This window comes from Cinclus cinclus, chromosome 6, assembly GCF_963662255.1.
Source record: "Cinclus cinclus chromosome 6, bCinCin1.1, whole genome shotgun sequence".
Taxonomy (NCBI): Eukaryota; Metazoa; Chordata; class Aves; order Passeriformes; family Cinclidae; genus Cinclus; species Cinclus cinclus.
In genome coordinates this window covers 37547453-37575386 of record NC_085051.1, presented here as the reverse complement: position 1 = coordinate 37575386, position 27934 = coordinate 37547453, and the positions used below count along the sequence as shown (strand labels likewise).

General features: G+C 38.7%; 1 protein-coding gene across 3 annotated transcripts in view; it reads left to right on the top strand.

The window, feature by feature from the left end:
* Positions 1–27934, top strand: part of BAZ1A (bromodomain adjacent to zinc finger domain 1A) — a 64363-nt gene that overhangs the window by 740 nt on the left and 35689 nt on the right. For all 3 annotated transcript variants that reach the window (XM_062494817.1, XM_062494816.1, XM_062494818.1), the window contains exons 2-4: positions 6533–6811; positions 19498–19641; positions 26110–26211. In XM_062494817.1, coding sequence (XP_062350801.1) covers positions 6533–6811; positions 19498–19641; positions 26110–26211 — 525 coding nt within the window. The remainder of the gene's footprint in view (positions 1–6532; positions 6812–19497; positions 19642–26109; positions 26212–27934) is intronic.

Sequence of the window (27934 nt, the reverse complement as noted above, 5' to 3'; positions counted from 1 at the left end):
GGGGTACCCCGCAGCCCCCTTCACCCGCGGGGAAGGAAAGCAGCTCGCTCCCTCCCTCCCTCGCTTCTTCCGCGGTGTCGCCCCTGCCCCCGCCGGGGAAGTGAAAGTTGCGCGTATGGAGGCGGCGGGCGGCAACGAGCGTCTGCCGGGCTCGGGCTCTCCCTCCCGTCCGCCCCCGCCGGCAGCCGCGTGTCGGCGGCGCACGGCGCTAGGCCGCCCCGCGGAAGGGGCCGCGCCGGGCCCGCGTTCAGCCGGCGCAGCGGGGTTGCCCGCCCGGCGTGTGCCGGTCGCCCTATTGTTGTGGTGACGGTCGGGCGGGGGGCACCGGCGGCCGGGCCCGCCGGGCTCCCCGGCCGGCTCCCGCCGCGGTTAACCCATTGCTGCCGGCCCTCGCCGCGCCGCCCAGGGCCGCGCTCGCCCCGCCTTCGCGGGGAGCCGCCGGCTGATCCGGTTGGAAATGGCCGGCGGGGGAGCGCGGCGCGGGGTAGCTGCACCTGTCCGGCCGGGCAGGGGTCCCGCCGCCGGAGCCCTCCCGTGCCGGGTGGGAGGCACAGCCGGGGATAAACCCCGCCTGAAGACCAGCGAGCGCACCTGTCCCCTTAGGAGCTTTTTTTTCTAGTGAGGCTTTTATCGCTCTTCGCATCCCTTTCTTCTTTTTTCTTTTCTGCATGTACAAAACCGAACAGGATTGGTGAAATTCCCGTTAACGGGTGAAGGCGGATGGCACGGGTAGCCCCGAAACTTGTAGCCACTCACTTCACCGCTTGTAAGAACAATGGACAGAAAGTATTCAGCAAGGCATTTTTCAAAGGACGATAAATTACGGGTTTTCACCACTGGTCTGATCCAGCAGCCTACCCACCTACAAAAGGCCCCCACATCCAAACTATAATTTTTTAAAGATGTGCAAACTAACGAGGTTAAAGCTAAAATGCTTTCCATTTGCAACATATGAAATAAAAGCACACCTAAATCTTTTTCATGTTTAGACTTGTTTTTGTTGCTCCAATACACTTCACTTAATAAAATATTAAAGAAGCTGGATTAGGTAACTTTGAAGGGTAATGCTTTACTGTTCCCTGAATTATACTCTAGGGGTGCTGAATATGTTGTCAGGAGTTCTGTAAGGAGTATTTTCCTTATAGGGCGTATAAGAACCTAACAAGGGAGGGGTGACAGCCTCCTGTTTCTGTAGGAATTAAGTCCCCCTTCCCCGACTTCTGATATTTTGAAGCTGCTTTTCTGGTTACAAATATTATCACATCATTAGATGACTCTAATGTATTTGTTGACACTGCAGGGAAATACGTTTTAGTTACATGTAGTTTTACTAAAATTTCAGTATGAGAAGTATCCTTTTAAAATGTCTTTCTGTTCTCAAAATGTTTGGTGACTATTTCAGGTATTCTGACAGGCTTATTTGTACTGCAGAGGTGTTGTCATCAAGAAGTATGAAAGACCAAATTCCTTACTTAACCAAAGTTCACAAATTAAGGGGTAAATTTAGATGTGTTCACACAGACGGTCCCTAGAAGTGTCAGTAGGTGGTTAGCTGAGAGTTCGGGCCTTAAAATGTATTTGGGAAGACTAGAAAACTCTGCTATGCTTGTTTTTTGTATATGGGTGTGTGTGTGTTGGTAATGTGTTTGCTTTTGTTGTTTTTCTGTCTCTTTCTGATCGGTTGGGTAAAATTGGTGCATTGGATTAGAAAATGTAGTACTTTCTTTACCTGGCACAGATGGGTGGCAAGTTTAGGTTACTGTTAATTGTGGTATAATCTGCTGGAGAACATAAGGCTGGTCATCTTTTAGACAGTTTTAAAGATGCTGATCCTTGTCTCTGCTGGCTGCTGATTAATAAAGTCTTCTGAAAACAGCATTACCTATTTCTTTGCCCAAGCAACGGTAATTAGATTAATAGGGATAGTGAGGGCCCACTTTTTAAAAAATTGTATTAGCTGTTTCATGAAAGAAAGCTATTGTCTAAATTGGGCTTCTCTGAATCTGCTTTCTGAGGGGAGAATTTAAAAATTAGAGTCCAACTGGATCAAGAGGGCTGTACAGATATATATGGTAATCTGAATTCACACCCTATATCAACTATATGAATGTTTTTAACTAGTACAAACAGTTAAGACTTAAGTTGGTTTTGTGTTTGTTTTTTGGTGGGTTTTTTGGCCGAGCACAAACTTAGTGTTGAAAAACTGCTTTCAAGCTAGTGTCAGCTTTAGTCGAGTTGACTGGAAATCATACATTAGTATTACTCTTTTTCTATATAAGAAATGGTTATACTAATAGGAGAAGAATTTGGCAAGACTAGTATTTGTAAAGTGACTTTCCTGTAAAGAATGTATTTCCTCTTTAATCTGAAATACAATCGCATAATTTTGTAACCCTTTCAAAAGGGGAGGGGGGGGTGTCATGTCCAGTTATATTTATCTTTAGCGACAGAAACTGGGAGAACAGATGTTCTTCAAGCTTGGTTATATTCCTGGTTAGAGGGACAGACCAGCAAGGAGAGTCTGGGGGTCATAGTAGGAAAATCAAGTACGGAGGTGCATGAGATACATGGAATGCATGAAAAACATATTGACCCAGTGGGATGTTACCACCGGTCTTCGACACCTTGTCTGTGAAAGTTAATAGGTTATATAGATGTGCAGAGAAAGCTACTATTAAAGTGTGGGAAGTCTTGTATATGAAGACAGTTTGAAAAAGACAATGATGAGTAGTATAGACACAGTGATAGGAATGTTTCTCATTCTTGAACATGAGAGGGAAAGGAAGAGCAGTTTCTCTTAATCTTCAAAACTTAATGAAACTTCTTTACAGGTTGACCTGTGGAGTTCTTAATTACAGTCAAATAGAAATCTTTCAAAAGGCTTTTTAAGTGTCCTTAGTTAAATTAGGTGAATTTTCCTGTTTTCTTCTAGAGAAACTCATCACTTTAAATGTATTCCTTAATGCATAATTAACCTACAAATATTAAGGAATGCATTTATTTATCATGGATATTTTTTATTTGTTTTGTACATTATTTGTAATGCATATTCTTGACTACTTCTGGAGACCAAGAGTATAAGAAAACTGATCCAGAATGACAGAGCTGGTCTCTGATTACCCTCCTGTAGTACGCTAAATTACGTGGTTTTTAACATATGCTATGAAAATGAATGGAAGTAAATATTTGCAATAAATGCCTTGAAGCACACTAAACATTTAGTAGATCATAAAATCAACAGGAATATTTGGTTAGTTCAAGCAAAAGACAGCCATAATTTCTAAGTTGATTTTTATATCCATTGCAAATGCAGTCAGCACAGAGATTGCAAGTAATTTATTTCTCTTAATGAACTTCCCTCCTATCAAATACCTACTGAGTAGTGGCATTAAACTACTACTCAATGATTTGTGGATAATTTTACAGTTAGCCTTACCTTGCATAGAAAACTAACTAATTAAATGAAATGAGGCATCCAGCTGAGAAGTTGGTGTTAATTGCAACTACAAAGACCAATTAGTTTTTAGCCCATGCTCCTCCAGTAGTTGATCTGATGTGGACATCACCAGGGTGCTGCAGTCACATTTGGCTTCCTGAATGCAGATGTGACAATGCAAGTGAACTTTGTGGATGTGTTTTTTATGAACTTCTTCCTTCATATTGTCAAAAGTCACAGATACATTGAATCAGCAAGGAAGCCCGAGAAACCTTAATATCCTAGATAAAGATGTAGGTAACTCTTCAGATGTGATGTACCAGCAGATGCTCTTGCTGTTTTGAAACAGAATATGGAATGTAGTTGAATGTAGAGTATGATCAAAGGCATTATTACCCTTCAGGTAAAGGGAAAGGATGTTGCTGCTGCATTCCCCTTGGTTTGGTAGCTGTTGTGTCTGCTCTTTGACAAGCATTTTGTGATAACTGATATGCACTGGAGAGGGACAGGGACAGAAAGAGTATATTTGGTGATACACTGTGGTATTTTGTTTTCTCTCAAACCAAGTTAAAGTGAGATCCTTAAACACTGCAATGAAACTTGGTTAATGGACTAAGCCACAGATAGTTTTGATGCACTGTAGGTGTATAGCTAAATAATGCTTTTCAAAATGGAATGCAGGGGTTTTTTCACACTGTTTTTTTTTTCTTCCCTGTAAATTCATGGGGGGAAAAATCCACACAAAACAAAAGAGGAAATGAGGGAGAATGAAACTAGATACACAAAACATGCTTGTATGCAAATGGAGCATGTTTTCTTCAAATATGTTTCAGTTAAAGTAATCTTAGTGTTTTGTACTTTTAATAATCATAGATTAGGAATTTTTAGAGAGAGGTTTGTTGACTGGGATTTTTAAATTATTTTTTTATTTGTTTAATTTTTATTTTTCACTTGTAAGTTCAATGCTGCTGCTTTAAATAGCATGACTGCCGGGTGTCCCCTCACAAAGAATAACAGCAGCTCTTAAAGGGACACTGTCAGTGTGAACCTCTGTCTCTCCCTTGCTCTCTGATGCCTCTTTGACTTTTTTTTTAGCTTTTGTAATTTTTAAAAAATTGTATTCTAGTACATTTTTAGTAACTCGAGAGTGTTTTTCTGTTTCCTGGATAAAGATAATTATCAAGAGCCTCTTTGGTAAGTGAGACAAAAATATATGTAGAAACACATCTGAATGAAGATTTAAGTGTTACTTTATCCATTGAATATCCATCCATAAAAATTACTTAGTCTAATACAGAAATATTGAAATGTAGGGCAGGACAAGACCTGAAGAGATTTCATTTTCTCTATTCTATCACCTCACAAAAAAAACCCAAACAAAACTCAACGAAACAGATTTTTGTCTAACCTGTTCTTTAATATGTTTAAGTAAGTCTAATACACAATAAAGATGCACAAAGAATGACTGACAGCCATCTGTTCTTCATATATTGAAGAATAATTTATCTAATTCTCCTTTGTTCTTCTCCTTTTTGTCTTTAGAGTAAGCAGGCCCACATTATCCATGTACTGTCAAATATATTAAGTAGATTGCAGATGACATAAAGATCTGAAATTTTGTAGCTATTAAATATTATTCAGATAATTTATCTATCTCTTCCTGTTCTGTCCTTTTCCCTTCTCGCAGCTGATGTTCTTCCTAAAACATATCTTGCTCAGAGGAATCCCGTGCTCATACAGAAAGGATTATCTGAGCCAAGAGCCTTCATTGTCCTCAATCTGAAATTTCCATTTTCATTTACAAAATGTTATGGTTCATCTGTCCATCTGCAGTGAACACTATCATCTGCATCAGTGTCACCGATGAACATTTGCCAGCTTGGGTTTGCAGGGAGAGTTCAAGAAAAAAACTCTGTGTACTGTCCAATTCTCTTAACCTCATTACTAGAAATTATTTGAACAGGTCTCTCCTTTTAAAAATGGGAACAGTTTGGTTTAGTTTTGGGCTTTTTTTAAAGGAATGAAATGTATCTTCAGTATAGGTATCTCATGTAGCATGCAGTTGACAAAGTACTGTGTGCTTTGAAATAGCTATATTGGGCTGATGAAGACAAACCTCGGTTTGTCATGTGTGTTCAGTAGTTTTCAATACTAGTCCATTAATATTTCTGAAGGCAAATAAAAGCATTGTCTGAACTGGAGCCTATTGAAAGATTGCTTTGCTGTCTGATCACTGATCCATAATATATGATATGTTTTAACGTGGCTTTATGAATAGATACATCATCTACTTAATTTAGAAAATGTTTTAATAAATTGCTGTTCTTCTGATACCTGTCAAAAATGGACACATTTTGACTAATGTAAGTTCTTTGTTCTTGATTCCAATATAATAGCTAGTAAGCAAGCAGTAACAACAATGGAATTTTAGCCTTAATTGGAAATGTGTGGAGGGAGGAGAATCAATATTTACTAAAGGAGCAAGTGAGGAAAAGAATCTGTAGGGAAAAAGTATTTCAGTGCTTTTTTGTAAGAGTTATGCAAACAGTGAAGGAATAAAAACTATTTAGAGAACTACTTGACATTAATTTTTTACCTGTACCTCTCCCATCTTTTCGTTTGTGAGTAAAGGCACTCAAAATCTGGAACTTACTCAAGTTGCAACATGTTTCTGTGATCTTAAAGTTATTTCGTGTTTGTACAGTTTTAGGCGCTCATCTTGCAAATATTTGTGGAAATGGGGGAGATGTGAGTACGATATGACATCTATTTAACTTAGCGTGATTATATTATGCAAAAGGCTTCTTATATGTGAATATTTGTTAGCAGCATTTCTAGGTCTTGATTCTCTTACTGTAGTCTGTAATGAGAGGAGACTTTGGTTGTACAATAGCAATTTACTGTGCCGTGGCTGAAAAATGGCAAAAAACCCTTGATATCTACAAACTGTAGAGGAGTAGAGCTGCTTTTGCATTTCCCGCTTGTAAAAGATATTTGCAGTTTGCTACTGTATTGACTGTGAGCAAGTTTAAAATGTTAGTCAGAACTCAACTGTTTTCTTTCTTTCTTCCCCCTCCAACCTTTCTTCCTTTCCAGTGATTTTTTTGAACGCACCATTCTGTGCAACAGCCTCGTGTGGAGCTGTGCTGTCACAGGTAAACCAGGACTCACATATCAGGAAGCTCTGGAATCAGAGAAGAAAGCCAGACATAATCTTCAAAGTTTCCCAGAAGCACTCATCATTCCAGTTCTCTACTTGGCCACCCTTACCCATCGAACCCGACTTCATGAGATCTGTGATGAAATCTTTGCTTATGTCAAGGATCGGTATTTTGTTGATGAAACAGTGGAAGTACTTAGAAATAATGGTGCAAGGTAAGTATATTTAAAAATAAACACTTTTTGTTTGATGTTGGTGGGATTTGTGTGTGCATTTTTGAACCCAACCCAGGGTGTATTAAACTCCATCAAACAAATACATCCAAGTGAGGTGTGATGCTTAAGCTGGTGATAGTATTACTGCACTTCCCTACTTTAATTAAGACCAGGGTTGCGTTGCTGTGCTTGATACCTTCCCTTAGCTTTAAAGCAGCTGTGAAGACACAAAAGTGCTCTCTCAGTCCTTGGAACTGCGTGTTTTTTGGTCTGTGTGGTGGATTTGCAAAGGAATGTCAGTTTTTTTGGTGTGAGAAAGGTGGGTTGTTTGTAGAATAAGATTTAATGAGAAATTAGGGGAAGCTATGAATTTTAAAAACACACAAAAGTTTTGATGAAACATTCTGAATTAATGGCCAAATGACTGAAAGCATGAAGTAATTGATAAATGTTTGATTTTTACTTTTTAGGTAGTGTGAAAATTGTGATTGCATTGTCAGTGAATTTGGGAATCCAATGTATAATGTTTATAACAGTTGATTATCTGGAATTTAGGTTCATAGGGGTTTCTTCCCACGCAGTGTTACGCTTACTGTTATACTGGTGTATTTATTGCATATGTTTCTATTGTCATTTTAGACTGATTAAAACCATAGAAGAATTTTGAGCTTCAGATGTGTTCTTCCTCATATCATTGGTACATACGCTCTATAGTATAAATGTAAATAAGTTTGAGTCTTTCTTTAAAGCAGCTTCTAAGAGAGGCCTAGAAAAGTCCATATTTTATCTAAATGAGTTTACAGTTTCACCTAATTCAGGTTTAAGATACGAAGAAACATGCTCAGCTTGGAGGTGACTGCAGATTGGGTGCTAAAGCCTTTGTGGGTTCAGCTGTTGCTGCTGACGTTTTTGTTGTTTGCAGGATCATTTTATTTTGCTTTTTTCAAGAGGAAGCTGACAGCTTACACTTCAGAGTAGAAGAGACTCCTGTGGGTAGCCTGATACTTAGTGCACAGTCTGGTGTACGTTGGGTGATTGGAGTGGGCTGGCTCAAAATGGTCATTGGAAAACAGTGTGAGTTGTTGTAGTGGCTGATACAGATATTATTTATGGAAAATTTTATACCACACCAGGAAGAAAAATCTCGATGTACTGCAGGAGATAAGTTGTAATGAAATTGATATGGTTGTGCACATAAGGTCAGTGCTTAATAGAAGAGATTTCCATCTCTTCACTGCTCTATTCTTTTCAACCAGTAAAGTCCCAGTCTGCAAAGCCAGGACCAGCTTCAGTAGGCTTACTGCCTTCTGTATGGAAAACCTGTATCCAAAGTTTCTTTCTCTGTTTCTCATCTCTGTACTTGTTAAAAGACTAGACTGAGGTTACCACTGGTATTGCAGTCATATTGCTTACAGAATAAGGTGTTTGTTTCATTTGTTTGTTTAGAAACATGATTATTAAGAACTGTCTGTATAGTTCAGGTGTTATTTTTGCTTTTGCTCGATTAAATGCTTTAGTAGCTTTAGAGGTAAAAAACAGTTTCCAAAATAATAGCAAAAAAAAAAATACTGTTTATCTAAAAGTTTTTTCCCTCAAGTATGACTCTATTACTTTTTGAAAATATTTGCACATGTGCAAATATTCCAGAGGTAGAGTTGTGATATCCCCTTAAGAGAGTGCTGCATTTTTTTTACCAGTCTTTAATTCAGCATTCTTGGTTACTCGAACTTGTGTTGAGATAAATGCAGAATTGTTAGATACGTATGTTCTACTTTCACTGATCAGTACATTAATAGGATATAAGCTAAATTTCTTAAGCCTCTGAGATGGGCTGGATACCATTCAAAAGATTATATTTTCATATAACATTTATTTCCATCAAAAATTAGCCTGCTAGAGATTGTATATTTTAAACTACATGAGTATAAATTGGTGTAAAATAAAAAATTTGCCTTAGCTGAATGTATGCCACTGATAGTTCTAGACAAAGGTATAGCAGGGAGCTAGTTCCAACCTTTAATACTAAATTCAGGAAACACTGCAAATAGTATGGTAATGTGGAAGGACTTTTATGCTTAGAGGTACATAATTAAAAAATACAAAATCGGAGGAGGTGAGGTGTAGTTATTTGTCTGCCAATTAACAGTTGACTTTGACCTGTATTTTGAAGTACTACATTGGGGATTAAGTGTACCAACTGGTGTTCCTTGTACATAATATGGCTTTTCAGCAGAGCTGTTTGTACACATTTGTCTTTTGCAGCTATGTTTTTGTGATCTTTTCTAGAAAAAATTATCACAGTCCATCTATGTTATAATAGAAATCCTACAAGACCAACAGAATTTGGCAGATCATGAAAACCTATGCAAAAGACATGTTTTGTGGTGTTGTGAATTCTTCCACTGCTTTTATGTATGAAGTTGTTTTTGCACATGTGATGTCAGCAGGATCGTTTGGTTTTCTGAGCTCTGTGCATCATTTAATGCCAAGCCTACTACATAATGTATGTGTAACCAAGGCTTGCTCAAACAATTTAAATATAGATATTTTATAACTCCTAACTTTGCATGTATAGTGTGTATGTATATGTATAGTATTGTAAGATAGACTGCAGCCTTCTAGATTTTGAACAAAGTACGCGGTAGGGAGCCCAAACACTAGAAGGCTTAGCACTTTGGCTTAATGTAAATATTTTTATCCTTGAGCATATGAAGTTGTCTATAATACTGCAAGAAATGACAGGTATTCTGCAAAGAGAAGACAAGTGCTGTGCTCAGAGCCTAGGTAGATGTTGGGGTTTTCTAATCATGTGAAACCTGTGTGTTCCTGTTTTTGAGATGTCTAATGCTCCATTACTTTTTCTGGTCTTACATCTCTTCTGGTTTCTAACCTTCTTCTAGAAAAGCAAAACTGCCGCTCAGTTTTGAATTTGGCTACTTCTGCCTTGTTACTGAGGTGTGGTAGGAGGAACTCAGGAGAGATTGGGATATACTGTCCTCCACTTGTTTTGGTATGTCTGGTGTCTCCAGCAACCCTTGTCAACCAGAAATAAATTGCAGAAAAAGCCTCCCCAGTCCTACTATGTGGCTTGTTCAGGTGGTCTCTAAAGGTTACGGGTGCATTTTGGTAATCTGTTAGAAGTAGCAAGGAGATAATTCTGCTTACTCTTTTACCCTTTCAGGTGATGTATTGATTAAAAATGGCCATCTTTCTTGGTTTGTATGTGTCTGACTTTTCTAGCCAAACTGGGGCTGACTTTTCTCCAGAGTGGCAGCTGTGCTATGCTTTAAACACAAGATGCTCAGATTTCCAGTTAAAGAAACGTAGGAAGTGTGTAGCAGCATTTTCCTAGTTGAAAAGACAAAATGATGATTTGAAACACTGGTCAGAAACATTCTAGAATACAAAGAGAAAATTTAGTCTGAAATTAAGTTTGAGTTGCTAAAGAATTGAAGCCAGTTGACACTGTAAATATTGTCCATTAGAATGTGACATTTCACTTCATGGAAAGTCGTTTATTGAAAAAGGCATGGAAATGGAGATTTTGTTGAGGGGAGGATTAGAGCAATATTTAATGTTAGCCATGGTCAATTAAGATGTAAAATAAGCAGCTAATGTTTTAGCTCACACTTTAATGAAGAGAGGAAAAATTGTTGATGACATTAATGGAATTGCTTCCTATATTTTGACATTCAGAACTGGAAGTTCAAGACCCATCGTGTACTTGCTGGTCTTTTGATTTTCCACAAGGAATGGTGTCTCTTGCAGTAATCTGTCCATTTGTTGCTGTCTTAGTACTTTGTTTTATTATTGGTACTTGAAGCTTGTGAAATTGATTTTCAGCATCTTGATATCTGAAGACAGTTACCTGAAAGCTGAAACTATGTGGTATGGAAGGCCTACCTGAAAATAATAACCTCAGCTAATGCCTCAGATACACTAAAAAAAAAAGCCCTTTAAACAGCCTAACTTGCTCAGAAGTAGGACTTGTTCTTTTCTGCTTGAAGTTAGCAGCATGCTTTTTGGATTTTATAACTATTTTAATATTTTGGAGGAAAAGTTACATTTAAAGCCTGTGTAAACAACCTATTGTGATTTATTGACAGTATTCTGAGTCTGGGTGCTATCACAAGAAATAATGTCCGTATTTATTAGGGTATATAAGTTGATAATTATTTAATTAAACTGTAAGCTTTTGGTCTGACTTGAGCAGTGAGGAGATCTGACAACACTATCCCCACTCATAAAAATAGCTTAAGTAATGATGTCTTCCCCATGTGGAGGTTTGGGTGCAACCAATTCTTGTCCATCAGTTAATAAGGCACTTAATTAGAAAGTCAACCACTTACAGCCTGAAATAGATTGCTTAAAGGTCAGTGTGTAAGAAGGAAGAAAATCATACCGAAAGGAATATCTTTTTTTCATTGAATTTGACCACTAGATGACACCACTGCAAAAGAAGACTTGCCTAATGTGTGTGAGCAAGCAACACCAGAATGTTTTTTAAAATGAACTACTTATAGAAGTAGTAGATGATATTCTGTTAGGAAGATTGCTGCGTCTGATGATACATTTGAATAGGTTAACATCCTTTCTCTGCTTTAAATGATCTGATGCTGACAATTGTCAGGCTGCAGGAAACAGATAATTACAGATCAGACTTTTTTTTAACTCATCAGTTGTTTGACTGGTGTCCCAGTGCTTTAGGAGTGTTCATTTAGGAGTGGATTAACTATTGCATTAGGCCAATTAAAAAATTTGCATACAGTTTTCATCTCTGTAAGTCTAACTGGGGCACAGGAAGCATGTTGCTGGTCATGACTATAGCTGATAAGGAGTTAGAATGGTAGAAGATAATCCTTGCAAAAGATAAAGCTATAGCTGGTTTTCCAACTTTTTTATTCAAACAGGCAAGTATGTTTATCTCTCTCTCTCTCTATATATATATATACAGATATATAGATATATATCTGTAATTATCTTCTGAGCAGTAGGATGAGTTCTTATTTAGCAAGACCACTAGGTAGTAAGTGACAAAGTGTCTTCTATGTTTAGACTAATGAGTTACAGACAATTTAAATTATTTAAACTATAATTACTAAGGGTTATGTGGTTTTTTAGTGGTAATGCTTAAATGTAAGTTCCTGTATACAACGGAAGTTTACTACTTCATTTTGAAAGGTGAATTTGAATTCCAGTAAGTATCAAAACTAGCGTGATATCTGCACAACAGCATCTCTGATAGTACTGGAGAGTAGCATACCTAATCATAGAGCAAATACAGTATGCATTTTCTCAGCATAGCTGTTTAAGGATCAATCAACTGGCCTGGAAAAATAAAGTTTAAGGAATTCACCTTCCATTGCCCTTAAATCCTTTGGGATGTAAATGTAAATTTGTTGACTAATAAATATATTTGTATTTGGTTAGTGGAAACTATGAGATGATGATATATGGGAAAGAACTTGCAACTCCTTTCTTACAGGTTGTTAAAACAATTGGCACTGCCAGTCTCTGTTAGCTCTCAATCCACACTCTCTGTTTTATAACTATAAATTCAAAGGGAAACGTTTTGGTTTGTTTTTTCACTTGTTTTTAATCAGTACAATGTTATGAACCAAAGGCTGGGAAGTCAAAATGATGCATTTACTAGTGTAGCACTGTCCTAATTCAGCAGGAGACAGCTGATAGAGGTATTCTGTACATGCTCTTGGCCTAAGCAAGACCACTTTTCTTAGCAGTTTCTTTGAAACATACAATCTTAACTATAACTTGGCAGACAAATGAAGATGCTAAAACTTGAAAGCAGCAGCTCCTTCTGTACTTTAGGAAGCCGTTATGTGCATAAAATGTGTCTCCATGTTGTGTGCTTGTTTTCTATGTGCCTTAAACAGTACCAGTTAGCTTAGTAAAAGATGTCACTTATTCCTTCAGATCTTGTCTCTCTTGTACCTCTTTAGTTACTCTCAAGCATATGAGAACTGTTAGGATGAGGATATGAATGCACTTATTTGACATTAGTTTCTTAAAAACTTACTAAAAGCTGACAAAACAGAAGGATGCTATAACTTTTTGGTACTTTTTGGCACTTGCTACTACAGCTTCTTGTATTACTCTTCTGGGGATTTCTGTATTCAGCTAACTTTACATACCGTTAGAAAAAGAGTGCTTTTTAAATTCTGGCATTTGAAAAACTTTGCTTTCATTTGTGTGACTTAAAAAGTGAATTTGCTTCTGACTCACTGATCATTGTGGGTTTTATTTTAAAAGTTGGCTTCCAAGTGTTGCAGTGTTCCCCCACTGTCCCATTTGAAACAGCCATGTGCCATCCAAGGGATGGTTTTTGTCTGCTTATCGTAAAGCATACAGAGACATGTTTACAACTCATTTGAGCCTTCTGGGTATCTTGGTTTTTTGACTTGAAATATGGACGTAGCAGAGTACCAGACTATTATTTCTGTAAGAACAATTAGTGCCAGCCAGATCAAAAGCTGCTGTGCAGAATGCTCAATTCAGGAGCTGTGAAAAGTGGTCTCTCCTCTCAGAGCCTCTCTTAATGCTAGCCTTGGTTGGATGTAAAGGCCTGCTTGGCATTTGGGAAGAACTTTTCTGAGAAGCGAATGTGCCAATAATTGCAGGGTCGAAGTTTTTCAGTTGATATACCCTGTTACCGTTTTGGCCTGTTACATAGTGGAGTGCAGATTATCTTCTTTAAATTGTGTTCTTCTTCAGAAGCAGTAGGTGGATATACCTGGCCTGTTCTGCAGCTCATAATAGTTTGTGTATGTGTCTTTGAGTTTCTGAGCTGAATGAAAGAGTTTGTTCTGGTTTGTTTCATTCTAAAGAGGAAGGGAAAAGACTGAGAAGTATTGGGGAGTGTGAGAGAAAAGAGGCTGGTGGAGTAACATCCTTCAGTCCCTGCAGTGGATGGAAGCTTGGCAAGAGTCAGAGGAACCCTGGTCCTGTCACCATAAGGCAGAAGTGGGGGACCTAAAAGGTGAGGGTGAATGGAAGCAGGTCCCTGCCCAGGGAGATAGGACAGTTCCCCCTTGCCACCCTTTCCTTTTCAAGTGCCCTTGCAGAATATGCATGAGGCTCTACAATATCAGGGTCAGGCAGATAATAGTGGAGATGAAGTTCTGTCTTGGAGCTTGCCCAAAATGAGTCAGTCAGCCAGATGGATCACAGCTTTGGATGTTAAGAAAGAAATAAGGATGATTGTTGGTGACTCCCTTTGCAGGGAAACTGAGGGCCCCCATACACCAGCTGGACCCATTCCACAGGCAAGTCTGCTGCCTCCTTGGGACCTGGGTAAGAGATGTTATCAGGAGGCTCCCTGGACTAATTGAGCCCTCTGATTATTACCTGCTTCTGGTTGTGCAGGTTGATGCGAGAAGTCTTGTGGCAGTCAAAAAGAACTTCAGGACACTAGGGCGACAGATTGAAGGAACAGGAGCACAGGTAGTGTTTTCCTCAATCCCTTTGGTAGCAGGGAGAAATGCTGAAAGAAGCAGGAGGAACCCACCTGATGAACATGTGGCTTAAGTGCCATGAATAGAGTTTTGGCTTTTGTGATAAAAAAAGGCAGTTTATATGGCACCAGGCCTGCTGGAGACAAATGGGCGTTGCCTGTCTGAAAGTCCATGGGATGGCAGGGATGACTGAGAAGGCTTAAAATCGGGTTTGAAGGAGGAAGGGTAGAGATGAGCCTGGATGCAGCTGGCAAGTGCTGGGGGCGAGATCAGTAGCCCAGCTGACATGTATCTATATTATACTGACTCTGAAATGTGTGAACCATGTTGGAACACGCAGTCTTGTGGGACGAGCCAGGGAGTCCTAAGGTAGTATAACCCAAAAGGGAAATCACCAGAGAATTACCTCCAATGAGTTAAGGGTTGTGTTACTCTAGGAAGGTGACACAGCATATAGCCCAGCTGAGGGTGCCTTTGCATCAAAGCACACAGCATGAGCAACAAACAGGAGGAGTTGGAAACCACTTTGCTGCTAGAAAGCTATGACCTTGTTGCCATTACTGAAATGTGGTGGGACAAATCCCATGACTGGACTGTGACCATCAATGGCTGCAGGCTGCTCAGAAGAGATGGGAGGAAGAGAGGTGCAGGGGTTGCCCCCTACATCAAGAGGTGGATTGAGTGTGAAGAGTTGTCTCTGAAGAACAGCCATGAGCAGGCTGAAAGCCTATGGGTAAAAATCAGACACCAAAGCAACAAAAGGCAGCAAGTGGTTGGTGACTACTACAGGCTCCCTTATCAAGGGGAACCTATTGACAAAGCCTTACTGCTTCAGCCACAGGAACCATTGCACTCACAGGGTCTTGTCCTTTTGGGGGCTTCAACCACCATCGCTGGAAAAGTAGCACAGCAGCCTGGCTGAGAAGGGACCTGATGGTCAAACTAAAGGGAAAGAAGCAAATATACAGACAGTTGAAGATAGGACTGACAGGTGACCTGGGAAAGAGCAAGGTAAAGCTGGAATTGAACCTTGCCAGGGATGCAAAGAATTACAGGAGCGGCTTTAACATGTGTGTTAACCGGAAAAGGAAGGTCAAAGAGAGTGTAACCCCTTGATAAACAGTGCTGGAAAACTGGTAACAATGGATGAGTAAAAGGCTGAGGTAGTCAAAAACTTCTTTGCCTCAGTCTTCAATGGCAGTTCCTCTTCCCCCATCTCTCGAGTAGATGGACAGCTCTCCTCCATCCTCCTCTGCATTGATCTCTGGTTGATGTTTGTATCTTGCATATGCCCTACTTCTCATCCTTGAGCTGCTTAAAATAGGGGATAATGACACAATCTTACCCAGTGTTTCACACTGGGTTACGGATTTCTGTTTTTTGGTGTTCTTTCTTTTTTTTTTTTTGTTTGTTTTGTTTTGTTTTTTAATGTCTATTCTTTCGTTTAGTTGTTTTGTCAGGTAGCTGAATTCAGTTTCCGACAATCAATGAATGAAACTGATTTCCAGAGCTGCAAAAAAGCAAGCACCATGTATGTGGCTGGAAAGAGTGGCAAAGGAAGATCTCCCCATTTGACAGGAACTGTTTAAGTGATCTCTGCATCTGGTGGAGGGGCAGCCTGAGGCTGCAGGTGAAATTTGCTTTTGTTTACCTTCAGCCTGCAAGTTCTTCTCTAGAGTTCTGGGAGTGACAAAGTTTGGTCAGACCTTAGTTTTCTGTTAGTTATGTTAAACTGCTCATCTAAGCACAGCCCAGAATCGTTTCTGCAGGAGACTGACTGAGTTGGGTTTCCTGAGAAACTGTCCTGTGCCACAGTCTGTAGTCCCTAGTCCTTGGATTGCTGGAGTTAGTTCTGTTCTTTTGCTTGTGCAGCTGACCAGCCCTACCCAGCATTCATGAAAATCAATGGAAGTTTTCAGACTTTTTCATTTGAGAGAGAATATACTTTTTTTTTTTTAAGTATGTTTGTGATGCCACCTCTGGCTTTGTGTTGAAAACCTTTGAACTCCTGTGTTGTTCTCTGTTGTTTTGGTTTTTTTTTGTAAAGAATAAAGATAAAACTATAAGGCTAAACATTTAATGGAGCCCTTCCCATAAGAGACCTCAAAGATCTTAGTTTCTCAGCCCAACAAAAACCAGATCTGTAAGTATGAGGCCATCCTTTCAACATGCCAGAAGATCCCACTGTTGATAACAGTCCATAGTGCAGAAATAGGTAAGCAAAATTGTTTTAGGTAGTGTCATCTGAGCTAGGGTTGTTGAGACTGTGGTATACAAGTTACTGATGGTTTTAGTCTCAATTTATTTTGAAAGCCTTTGGGATGCATTCATTGTGACTGTAATCTTTATTGTAATTTGAAGAAAGTGCTTCCTGATTGATGGGGATATTTAGGGTGCCTATTTATGTACGTTGATGCTGCTGTCTTTTTAGATTCAGTATCCCCAAATCTAATTTCATGGGGAATAATGAACATGGTTTGACATAGGCTGTGTAAAGATCTTAAAGCATCTTTTTTAGGAAGTAATTCGAGTAGTATGATTCATTTAAATGTCTTGCTTCAGCTTTCAGCTGTGTTGTTTTATGTGCCTTAAAATATAAAATAAGAATTGTAGTCAGTGAACTCAGGGAATGGTTAGGTTATTGAGAAGAACAGGCCACTTGCACTAGAAACAGTGTCTTTGCCACTTAATCCAGGGAATTGGTGCTATTAGCCATAAATTGACTACAGGCTAAAAAAAAAAGCTAAAAAATAATTCATAGATTATTTCTTTAATGCCAGAAAGAACAGTTGCATCGCTGTCTTTAATCTCCTGTCTATCAGTAAGCATTGAATTGCACAGGATTGTGCTTTTATTGCACCAGGTAATGTGTTTCACTTGATCCCTTCCCCAAAGGTTTCTGGTAACGATTTGAATGGCGTAGAAGATGGAGTATCACTTCCTTTCTGAGATAGCTTAATCTGTTAGTCATTCTTCCTGCTGAAAAATAAAGGGGAAGGGGGCGGGGTGTGGAATGCAGCTGTATTGGGGGTTTTGCCGTTTACTGAATCAAGCGTATAGAATATGTAATTTCCATTCTTAGAGGAGGAGATGCGATGCCCCGTAAATGACGGGGCTGCCCGATGGGCGGGCAGGTAAAATGCACGTTGGAAAGCTCCTCGGTGACCGGGATGCTGCGGTGCTTTGTGCCGGAGGACGGCCGGGCCGTGCGCGCCCGAGCCTCTTTGTCCGCGGGGGCTGTGGCGTGTGCCGCGCCCTCCAGCGGTGAGCGCGGTAACAGCGGGAGCTTCCGCTGCTCTTCCATTAGAAATCAAGTGTGTCTTCATATGAACTGGACTCACTAGGAAATAGATTTTCTAATCTGAAACAAAACTAGTTCTACTAAGAATTCTTTTCTTAGGAGTTGATCTTTGTTGGATTAAAAACAATAAATCCTATCCTAATAATATACATTCTGTTATGTAGTCAGCTCCATATTATTTAGTTTAAAGGGGTGACTGATGTTCCAAATTTTGGAAAACCAAGTTACTAATAGTAGACATTTCCAAGAGGACTCAGAGTCTGGTGCTGGGCCAGACCATAATAAGTGTTGTTGGACTTGGATTGACTTTGTGAACAGTCACCAGATTCTACCTCCACTATACTTGGACACTCTTGGTTCTTTATACAAAGTCTGTTTAGATTCTTTACAGTTAATAAGCCTGGTCTCCACTGTCTGGGAAGACATGTCTTCCAGACCAGCCAGTTTTGGAAAGGAGATAGGCTGCATTGGAATGGCAGTGTGCCTGTGGGCAGCAAGTCCAGGTGGGCTTGGGCTGCCTCTGCGTGCAGGCAACTCTGGTGTCCCCATGGATACCGTGAGCATTGGTCATATTGTTGTCTTTAGGAGTATGTAAGGATGTTATTAGTTTTGTTGGTTTTTAAAAATTAAATGATTTTCATTTTTTAAAAATAACGTGCTGGAGCATCATGGAGCTCCTTTCCTGTTGGAGAGAGCAGCTGCAGGGTCTAACTGCATTACTGATCCTTGATAATGTCTCAAGAATACTACCTAGAATACTTTAATGTTATTATGTTATTTTAATTCTGTGGTGTTTTCTCTGACTACCACCATCTTTTCTTTCCCCTTCCCCACCCCCAGTCTTTCCAGTGTGTGCAAGTTCTGGGTAGTACTGTCTGCTTCCAGAAAGACATGTTCAAGAAATATTTTGACGTTGCTTCCTTCTTGCCAGTGTTCAGTTCAGACAGAAGAACTTCTAGAACTTGTCATGGATTTAGTGAAGTTTGTTTGGTTTTAGCCTAAGTGTGACACCACTAATTCAAGCCCAGGACTCTATATATTCTTCATTTTGTATATTTCAAGTAGGAGTGCTTGGAGAAGAAAATTATTGTGTTCTTTTTTCCCCATGCTTTAAGCTTTTAGTGGTAGAATGTGACAGTGTCCACTGACTACAACAGTTAATTTTCATGAATCAGACAAGGCTTTTGGATGTTAAGCTAAAGAATAGGAACTGTTGAATTCTAGAAAAGGGTGAAAGTTCATAGTTGAGAACCAGCTATAGTACAGTTACCCAGCATGAAGTGTTTATTAATTATACTTTTTGATATGTAGTTAATTCTCCCTTTTATAACTGGCATTCAGGATAGCAGAGGAAGAGACTTGTTTTGTCGATTGTGTGCATGCCAGATGGAGCCATAATATGTGTCAGCAGATAAATGGGCCATTATTAAGATTAGATGCATAATGATCATTTCATCCTTGTTTATTTAGGTCATCAACAGTAGTAGAAAATGATCCCTTACAAGAAAAAATACTTTGGGATCGGAAAGTCTTTTGCTTTTCTTAGACTGCTATGAAAATAACATAGAAGTTTTGTTACCTAATTTTAAAGTAACACATTAAGTTAACTTTTTAGTTTATTTAAATGAGAACTGAAAAAAAAACCCTCACAACCACAAGCAGCTTGATTTGTTTTTAAATCAAAAGTTTTCAACTTTTCACTGAGAAGTGAGTTGATAGCTGTGTACTGTTTATTAGACTGTACTTAGGAAATTAATATTTTACCTCATATTTCAGTTCAAAGCTCTTAGTTTTAATCAGTAGACAGTACAGTGTTCAGTTATGTGTGTATTCTTAAAATAACATCTGCTACAATTTTAGGTTCCTTGTACTAGTGAAAGACTTATGACATTAATGTCTGTGTTTTATTTCAGGTTGCAGTGTAAGGTTTTGGAAGTCATAGCTCCAGCCCATCACAATGGAATGGCGAATGGGCACACCAGCACTGCTGATGGGGACACAATTGTCATCAGCGACAGTGATGACTCAGAAACGCACAATAGCTCTGCACAAAACGGGTACATGATACTTTTACTGTATGCCATCCTGACTAGAAATAAGACTAAAGCCAGATATGTCAGAATCTGACTGAAACAAATTATTTAATCTGTATGGATTTTGAGTGTTCAGGCAGCTGAAGGTGACAAGCTGAACCTTCAGAGGTGCTGGTTATGCTAATGCATCAGAAAACTGCATTATGAGAAGTGGAATACCTACAGAATAATCATTGTTTATCTGTTTGCAATGGCAGTGTTTTGGCTGAGAGACGGTGGAAGAGCTGTGTGTATTTCTTGGTAGTCCTCTGTGCTGGGAAATCTGTGCTGCTGTAGCAGAAAGTGCTGTATGTTCTGCATTTCTGCTGTCTGGTATCATTTTACTTCCATCATGGCGCTCTATTTTGTGGCAGGAGAACATACTTTGACTAGAACTCTCTGAAAAATCTTCCCAGAAACTTCTTGTGTTTGTGTTCAAAAAACCTAAAACATACCAAGCTTTCTTCATTGTGCATGTGTCCATATAAATATATCATTGCATTTGATGGAGCTGATTATGATGTAGGTGCAGTGAAACTGTGTGTTTTACATTGAGGAACTTTATTTGGGCTGGAGTAGCCTAGTAACATTGAATAGGAGTGCTTCTTGGCTGTAACTGTGTTGTTTGGTTTGGAGTATCCCTTTATTGTTCAGTAGTTTAGCCTATCCTAGCAATATAATGAGAAGAAAGACTTCTTTGCTTCATGGGCGTAATGATGAAGGAGGTGGGTTTGAAGTGGGCCCTAATCTAGGGTCTAGCAATATACAGGCTTTGCATGAGCTGTTACTGACTTGAGGATGTCACATGGATGCAGAAGTTTAATCTCGTTGATTGCTTCACGATGAAGTCATGTCCTGACATGTCTAGAATAACTAGGGTGGAGGTCCTCACTTGGTTAAGAAAATAACATGGGATAAGTAATTTTCAAATTTCTTTACTGTCTCTTGAAGACAGTGTCTAAGTTGTTCATAAAGATGTTCTATGTATTTGAAAAAATAAATGCATTTTCAGTATTTGAAAAGGCATGTGGCATTTGAAAGCAGGTTATTCTTTGAATTAAGCAAGCATGCACGGAGCTGACTGTAGGATTGATCCCATTATTGTGCTGTCACTTCCATGCATGCAAAGCTGGTGGCAAGACTAAGTCTTGCACTCCAGTCAGTCTGTGGTTCTCCCCAGCTGATGAGTTATTTTGACAGTGCAGAGAAGGGAAGGAAAATAATTCCTTTCTCTTAGAAGGAGAATTCTTGTGAGACTATACAGGCTTTTGAAGCAGTGTTCTGTGACATAGCTAACAATTATGCTGCAAGTTAAATTACAAACCTCTTGTGGCTTTAAAATGCTTACTGTAAGTTTTAAGTGAGTTTATAACAAATGTGAGAGTGTAAGAAATAATAATTTTCTAGATATATTCTGGATATATGCAGACTTGAAAAGTATTTTTTGCTGTATGTGTGAAACCTGTCTGTAAGTAAAGCATTGTTGTGAATTTTTGTATGCTGGCATAGAAGATTTGTTTATACCATTGCTCTTAACAATAAGAAATCCCACTGAACTGAATGACATTGTTTTGCAGCCCTAATCTTTCCATATTTTACTATTTATGGGGAGAATTGCATGTGGAGAGTATAGATGTTAGTCACCTTGGGACCAATGTCAAGTTGATATGTGCAGGGCAGTTCTGCCTCAGCTTGCACGCAAATCTCCAGGTTTTGAGACCCAGCCTTTGTGCAAAGCTGCAGTGCTGTTAAACAATGGTACAGCAGATGCTCGGGGTGTTTGTGAGGCAGGGGGAGGGGAGCACAGCACAGATTGATGGGCCATCTGCAAATATTTTTCCTAAAGAATCTGTAAGACTACAGAATCTTAACTGAAAATAGATGTCACTAGAGATCCCAGACTTTATGTGACCCTACTCCTCCTGCCTGTGTGGGGCAGAAATAGCCATGTAGTCTGTATAAATACTCCTGCTGACCTTTTCTGTTGTGTTCTGCAGTAAAAGTTGAGGTCGTACAGGAAGAAAGAGGCTATGATGCTCTTATTTTCCCTCAGAAAATCGGGCTGCTTTCTAAAGCCTGGGTTACAAAGCAAAAGGTAGCAATCTTCTAAATTCTTAAAACATTTATACTGTGCCCTGTGAGCCTCTGGTACTCTAGGATAGTGGTCATGTTGAGTAGCTGTATTCATACCTTAAACTGCTGGACTTCTAAAGGTGAGGTTGAACTCTAGCTGGCTTTAGCACTCGGCAGCAGCCTGGAGGCTGAGGAGCTTTTGCTGCCAAATGCATACAATTCAGCTGCAATTTAATTATTCATGGCGTTCCTTTTGCCAGGGCTATGAGTAGTGTGAATCATCAAGCGTCATCAGAAATACTAGGAAAAAAGTATTCTTGGTTTACTGGATGGTTTATAAATTTGGTGTGTAAATTTGGGTGTTTGTTCAATTTGAATTGAAGATTAATTTCAGGGAAGGGCTAATTGTTTCTGCAACTTTTGGGATATAGGAGGTAACCGTTTTTGGGAACAATGTCAGTGGAACCTTAACCATCCAATCCTTTTACCATCTTCAAATGAGTTTTTTAACTTTATTTGGAGAAAAAATTATGAACTGGATATGTCAAAATGTGGGCATAGCTTGTCTTTAAAGCTCTATAATGTCTTCAGTACAGTAAATCTTTTTCCATCTTTAATTCTTATCTTTCCTTTCTTCCTCTCTCATTCCTCCACTGCTTGAATCCAAGAATAATGCTTATGGGTAATAGTCCTGTTTATATTGTAAGGAAAGACCAAAGTACTTGGATCAAGAACACCTTAAAATCTTTACCAAAAAGTTAAAAGTCAGGATTTTGTTGCAAAGTGCTGTTGTCTTGTCCCTAGAGTGTTGTTCATAACAGTCTTCAGGTTTCTCTGTTTTGTTGTTGAAATTTTATTTCAGTTGCAGAAAATATTTGCACTTCCAAATGGGCAGTATTTATTATTGCTTGGCACAGGGTTGCTTGTCAGTGGCTACCTTCAAAGGTGTGCGCCACAGGGATCAGTTTACTGACAGGTTACCTCTGTGTAAGGCTTGCAGTGGAGCATGATGAGACCATAAATTGTGTTATTTAGCTAGCATTCTTCGAGGGAGCTTTTTCCATTCCCAAATTTAGTCAAAGAGAAGAGGAAAAGCCACTGCCTCTTCTGAAAAAGTGGGACAGTGGTCGTTTTAGCATTTCAGGACAGCATTCTGGATCCTCTAACTCTCATTATTTTTCTGTGCAATTTTTCTACTTCTGTTAATACAGTAAGATACAGGTAGCTGTGGCAAGACTCAGACCAGATAGGTGTCCTGGAGAAGGTAATTGAGAAGGGCGAGACTGAGGGAGCAGAGTTTGTTTAGCTTGGAGTAAAGGAGGCTCAGGGGGGACCTTAGCACTCCCTGTAACCACCTGAAATGAAGGTGTAGTGAGGTGAAGGTTGGTCTCTTCACCCGGGTAGCAAGTGACAGGATGAAAGGAAATGGCCTTGAATTGTGCCAGGGGAGGTTTATAATGGATCACAGGAAAAATTTCTCCATTGAAACATCACTCATTGGAATAGGCTGCCCAAGGATGTAATGAAATCTCCATCCCTGGAAGTGTTCAGAAAGCCATGTGGATGTAGCACTTGAAAATGCAGTTTAGTGATGAACAGAGTGGTGCCAGGTTGGTAGTTGGACTCATTGTAGAGGCCTTTACCAACCTTAATGATTCTGTGGTTCTAAGGTTTCAGAGATTACTTGGTTCTGTCAGAATGTAGCATAGCAGTAGTGTAAGAAGGAATTTATATTCAGGTCATGTGGTCACCACGCCAAAGTAATTGAAGGTTTGATGAGATAATTAGCTGTCAGTGGTTTGGTATAATCTTATGAAAAGTGCAGGATTCTGACACAAGTACTAGCTACGTTCACTTTAGTGCAGTAAAAATTAGTGTAGTATGGGCGAGTCAGTTGTGGTTTTTACCTACTGAATTACAAAATACTCTGTGTTTTTTTTCCTCTGGGTTTGGTTGTGTATCAGAGCTGTGCTGTGAAGATCTTTTGTAAGGGATATCTGCTGTGAAATGGGTTTAACCCTTGCTAACTCTAGTGTGTTTTATATAGTGCTTTACAAAATAAAATACTACCCGAATAATAATAGTTTTGTGCCAAAGTTGCTAGATAATCTATGTAATTATTAAAGCATTCTCTGTGTATCGAATGACCTTTTTCTTCCTCTTTTGCACTAAGCAAAATTTTTACTTGAAATTTGGAGGAGGATGTCAGGAATACATTTACTTCTTGGGATAATAACTGGAAACTCTGAAACTAAGCAGAAAAATGCAGTGTGATTTGAAATTACATTTGGACTGTTATATATGATCCACTGAAGTTAAGAAAGATTTACTTAAACTAAGAAGTAAAGATTAATGATAAAGAGATGAAAATTTGATTATTCTTTGGGCCCTGAATTTGATTGCAGACAGTATTAAAACTTAGAATCTATTAAAAATATATTAATAAGCTGATATATTTTTGGTTTAATATTGGTACTCTTATGCCTTTTATTTTGTATCTGAATGTTTTCTGTTTGGGTCATTCTTTAGCTTGCTAGACTAAAGGACTGGAAACCCAGTGGTGTGTGATGAGGTGCAAGCTTGTCAGTCATAGTAAGCAGAAATTCCTAGTCACAGCCTTCATTACTTTAGCTTTCCTGTCTTGACACTGGAGATGGTCATGGAAGACCAAATCATGGTATGACCAGAATATGATGCCTCTTTTAATGAACTTACGTAGAGATGTTAAAATCTTGCCAGTGGAGATTTACTGGATTACAGTTGGTCTCTGTTTTGCTAATATGAATAGCTGGGTGGGCTTTTATGTGTTACATTTCTTAAACTCTGTTTGGTCCAAGTGACTCAACATTGGACTTCAACTGTGTACATGCAGTATCATGCCAGGCACTGTATGCATATCACAGCACTTACCTGTAGGGCTAGTAGATGTGTTTGCTGTTTCCAAGTCTGTCTTCTTTTATTTGTCAGTCCATTTATTATTAATTATGTTGATAATTTAGTCATTATTAACTATTTTTCTTGAGAACTTAGCAAATTATTCTCATCTGAAGTGACACTAATGGTGAATAAGTATGATTTCATTTAATCTGTATTAATTAATGTATTTGTTAGACATCGGAATGTTAATGTTTCTTGTATTTCTTTCACTGAGTTAGTGGGGAAAAACAAGAATTGTAGCAAATTTTACTTTTAGCAGCATAGTAAAGTATAGTTCTCAGCATCTTGTGCATATTTTTCATAAGGCTAAAGAACAGCAAGTGATGTACTGGTTTATTTTGTCACAAACTGCTCCTGAAAGCATTTTGTAAATGCTTGAAGGACTGACAATGGTGAAATGCATAGTTTTAAATCTCCTGGTTTATCTACATAGCTGCTTCAGCTTTCCTTCTTGACGAAATATGATCATGACTGAATTGTTCCTGATAAAGCAGTACAACTCTTGATTGCAAATTGTCACCTCAGGAGAAGTTAGTTCTGTTGTTTAATGCCAAAATAGAACATTATTTAAATAAAGTCTTATTAATTTAGCTCTGTTCATGAAGTCTGTCCATAAATACACTACTCTTCTTACAGTATATTGTCTATGGCAAAGCCCTTCTCTTTCTTGTAGAGGAGTGAATTTTAGTAGCACACCAGATCTGGGTGTTAGCCACCTAGAAGAGGTGTAACAAAACGATTAATGTTACATTAAAGCTGAAGAAATATTTACCATGAGTGGGGGAAAATAAATCCAGTTCTCTGCAGCAATACCTGTAAAAGGGAAGTGTGCTTTGGCTAATAAAACATGTAACCTGATAAGCATTTAATTTGAAGTGTAGATATGTTGCCATATGATTTATGTTACTTTCTGTTATTTTATGTTGTTGGTAAAGGGTCTGGTTTGTTTTTTTTTTTCTGAAGTGTTATTTTTGAAAAATATTCTAGGTAGTTTTTATGTTTTGCAATGCAATTGGTAAATCAAGGGCTACTGTTTTTATTAATTTTATTTATTTATATCTTTTGGACTTTTCTTCTTCATCTTTTTTTTTCTTTTTCCTGTCTTCCTGTTGCCATCGTGAGTACTGAGAGTATTAAGGAGACAATTTTCTGAAATATAGGAATGTGTCATTACTTGTGTTTCTCCCTTCCTTCTTTCCCTTATCTCCCATTTCCTTGCTAAGAAAACGTCCCTCCCTGCAGGAACTGGTTTTAATGCAGATTTGGATATGGTAGCAGAAAAGTTGGCACAAATTAATAGGTCCTCCTTGGTACTGGTGGAAGTTACAAGCTGGGTATTTTCAACAGGTCCATTGTGTAGCATATAAATATATTAAGTGTGCAGAATATGAGGGTGATGATAAGTGAATGTAAACTTCTAATTTTTAAAAACTTTTTTCCTAGGGAGAAGAAAGCCATAATTGATCCTTCGTTGTTCAAATACAAAGTCCAACCTATTAAAAAACACCTATACGAACCTGTTATTGTTAAAGCATCTCAACTAAGGTAAAAATTAGTATGTGGAAATTAAAATTGTCCTTCGTAACTGTGAGTTGTGCAAGATGTTTTTGATATAAAATGGCATTTTGAAACTGTGTTAGATCTGTTAATTAAAAGTGCTGGAACAAAATACTGTAATGCAAGCCTTCTGTATCAAGGATTCCAAACTTTGCTAGTATTAACAGAGGTACCAACTCCTTGCAAGTCTCTGCTTTCATTGGTGCACAGATAAGACCTGATGTTGTTGTCTGCAAAAATCAGATTAGTTACCAGCCTGCAACAAGCCAATAATTACACACTCGAGAGAGATACTGATGATTTATTTCAGAGATGTGCAAGCCTAGATGATCAGTGGTATTCCATAAGTCAAGCAAATTTTAGCTAGCAAAAGAATTAGTGTTCATTGGCTACAAGTTACATAGTTCTCTTACTTATTAGCATTCTAATTTCTGTTGGTTAACGATTCCAATTAATTGATTAATTACTTCGTCTTATGGTAATTAGTCCACATGCTCAGTCTTACTCTTTTGAGTCAATAAGTTTCTTGTGCCAGTGGTCCTGAGTCAGTGGCTGCAGATTTCCCCCTGCAGAATTACCTTTTACCCAGTTGGAGCCGATTTGGTACAGTTGCTTGGTTGGGTTTCCTTACCTTGGGAATTTGCTAGGTTTCTTTGTGACCCCTAAATTCTGCACTCTTTGTGTTCACTATCAGTGGGCATTCTTCTACCTGAGTTTTGTTAACCTATTTCCCCCCCCCCCCCCCCCCCCCCCACCAAGGTCTGCCTTAACAAGGCAATTCTGCCAAGAAATAATTTATTTTTCTCACACCCGGACATCATTTATAGTGACTAATAACCAAGCTCTGTTTCATGCATTAAATTTCCTTTTGTGTTGATTAGGCTTGAAAGTAGATGAAGATCAAACATCAGAGAACATCCTTTAAGAAAATCTTTATATATTCCACATTTTGCAATACTGTGACTTCTGATACCTTGGCTACTGTTGTGATTGATGAAACAAAGTTTGAGAACTCTAATAATAATTTATGTGCACTCTGGTAGCACTGCTGGTTTGAAATGTTGGTGCAGACACTGACAGTCAGATTCATTTAAAATATAAATGTGCAGAGGTTTTGCTTCTTAAATAAAAATATTTTCTCAAATTTAGTTAAAATACATGTTTAGAGTAGATTGTGCATCAAAGCTTTATATAAACTGGGTGCTGTAAACAAACTTCAATTTGTGTGATTACAAATAATTTAGTTCCAGCAAATCAGGATTTGTTTTTTCATTAACTCCTCCTGTGTAGTGATGTTTTTTCCTTCCCATGAAGTAATGCAGGTTCCTGGGAATGCCAGGAGCCAATAGAGTGCACATTGTCCTCCAGAAAGAAGTGGCATAGCTTGACTGAGTAGTGTGTGAATTCACCTTGTCACTTGTGGGCTTGCCTCCCTGCTTGAGAGATGTGAATGCTGCTTTCCTGCTGTTCTGTTTGTTTATTTGTTTGTCCTCCCTCTCTCCTGAAACAATCAGACTTGAGTTTTATTTTAAGAAGTGTTTGGAGGATCTACCATGGATCAAAAGGGTGTTTATAAAGGAGGGCATAACAGAATCTTCAAAATAAAGCTTGCAGATGCATAAACCAACTTTTATGTACTACTTGAGTTTTGTTTTATTCATAAGGAAAATTGTAATTCAATTGGGGTTTCAAAGAATGGTTGTTAATTACA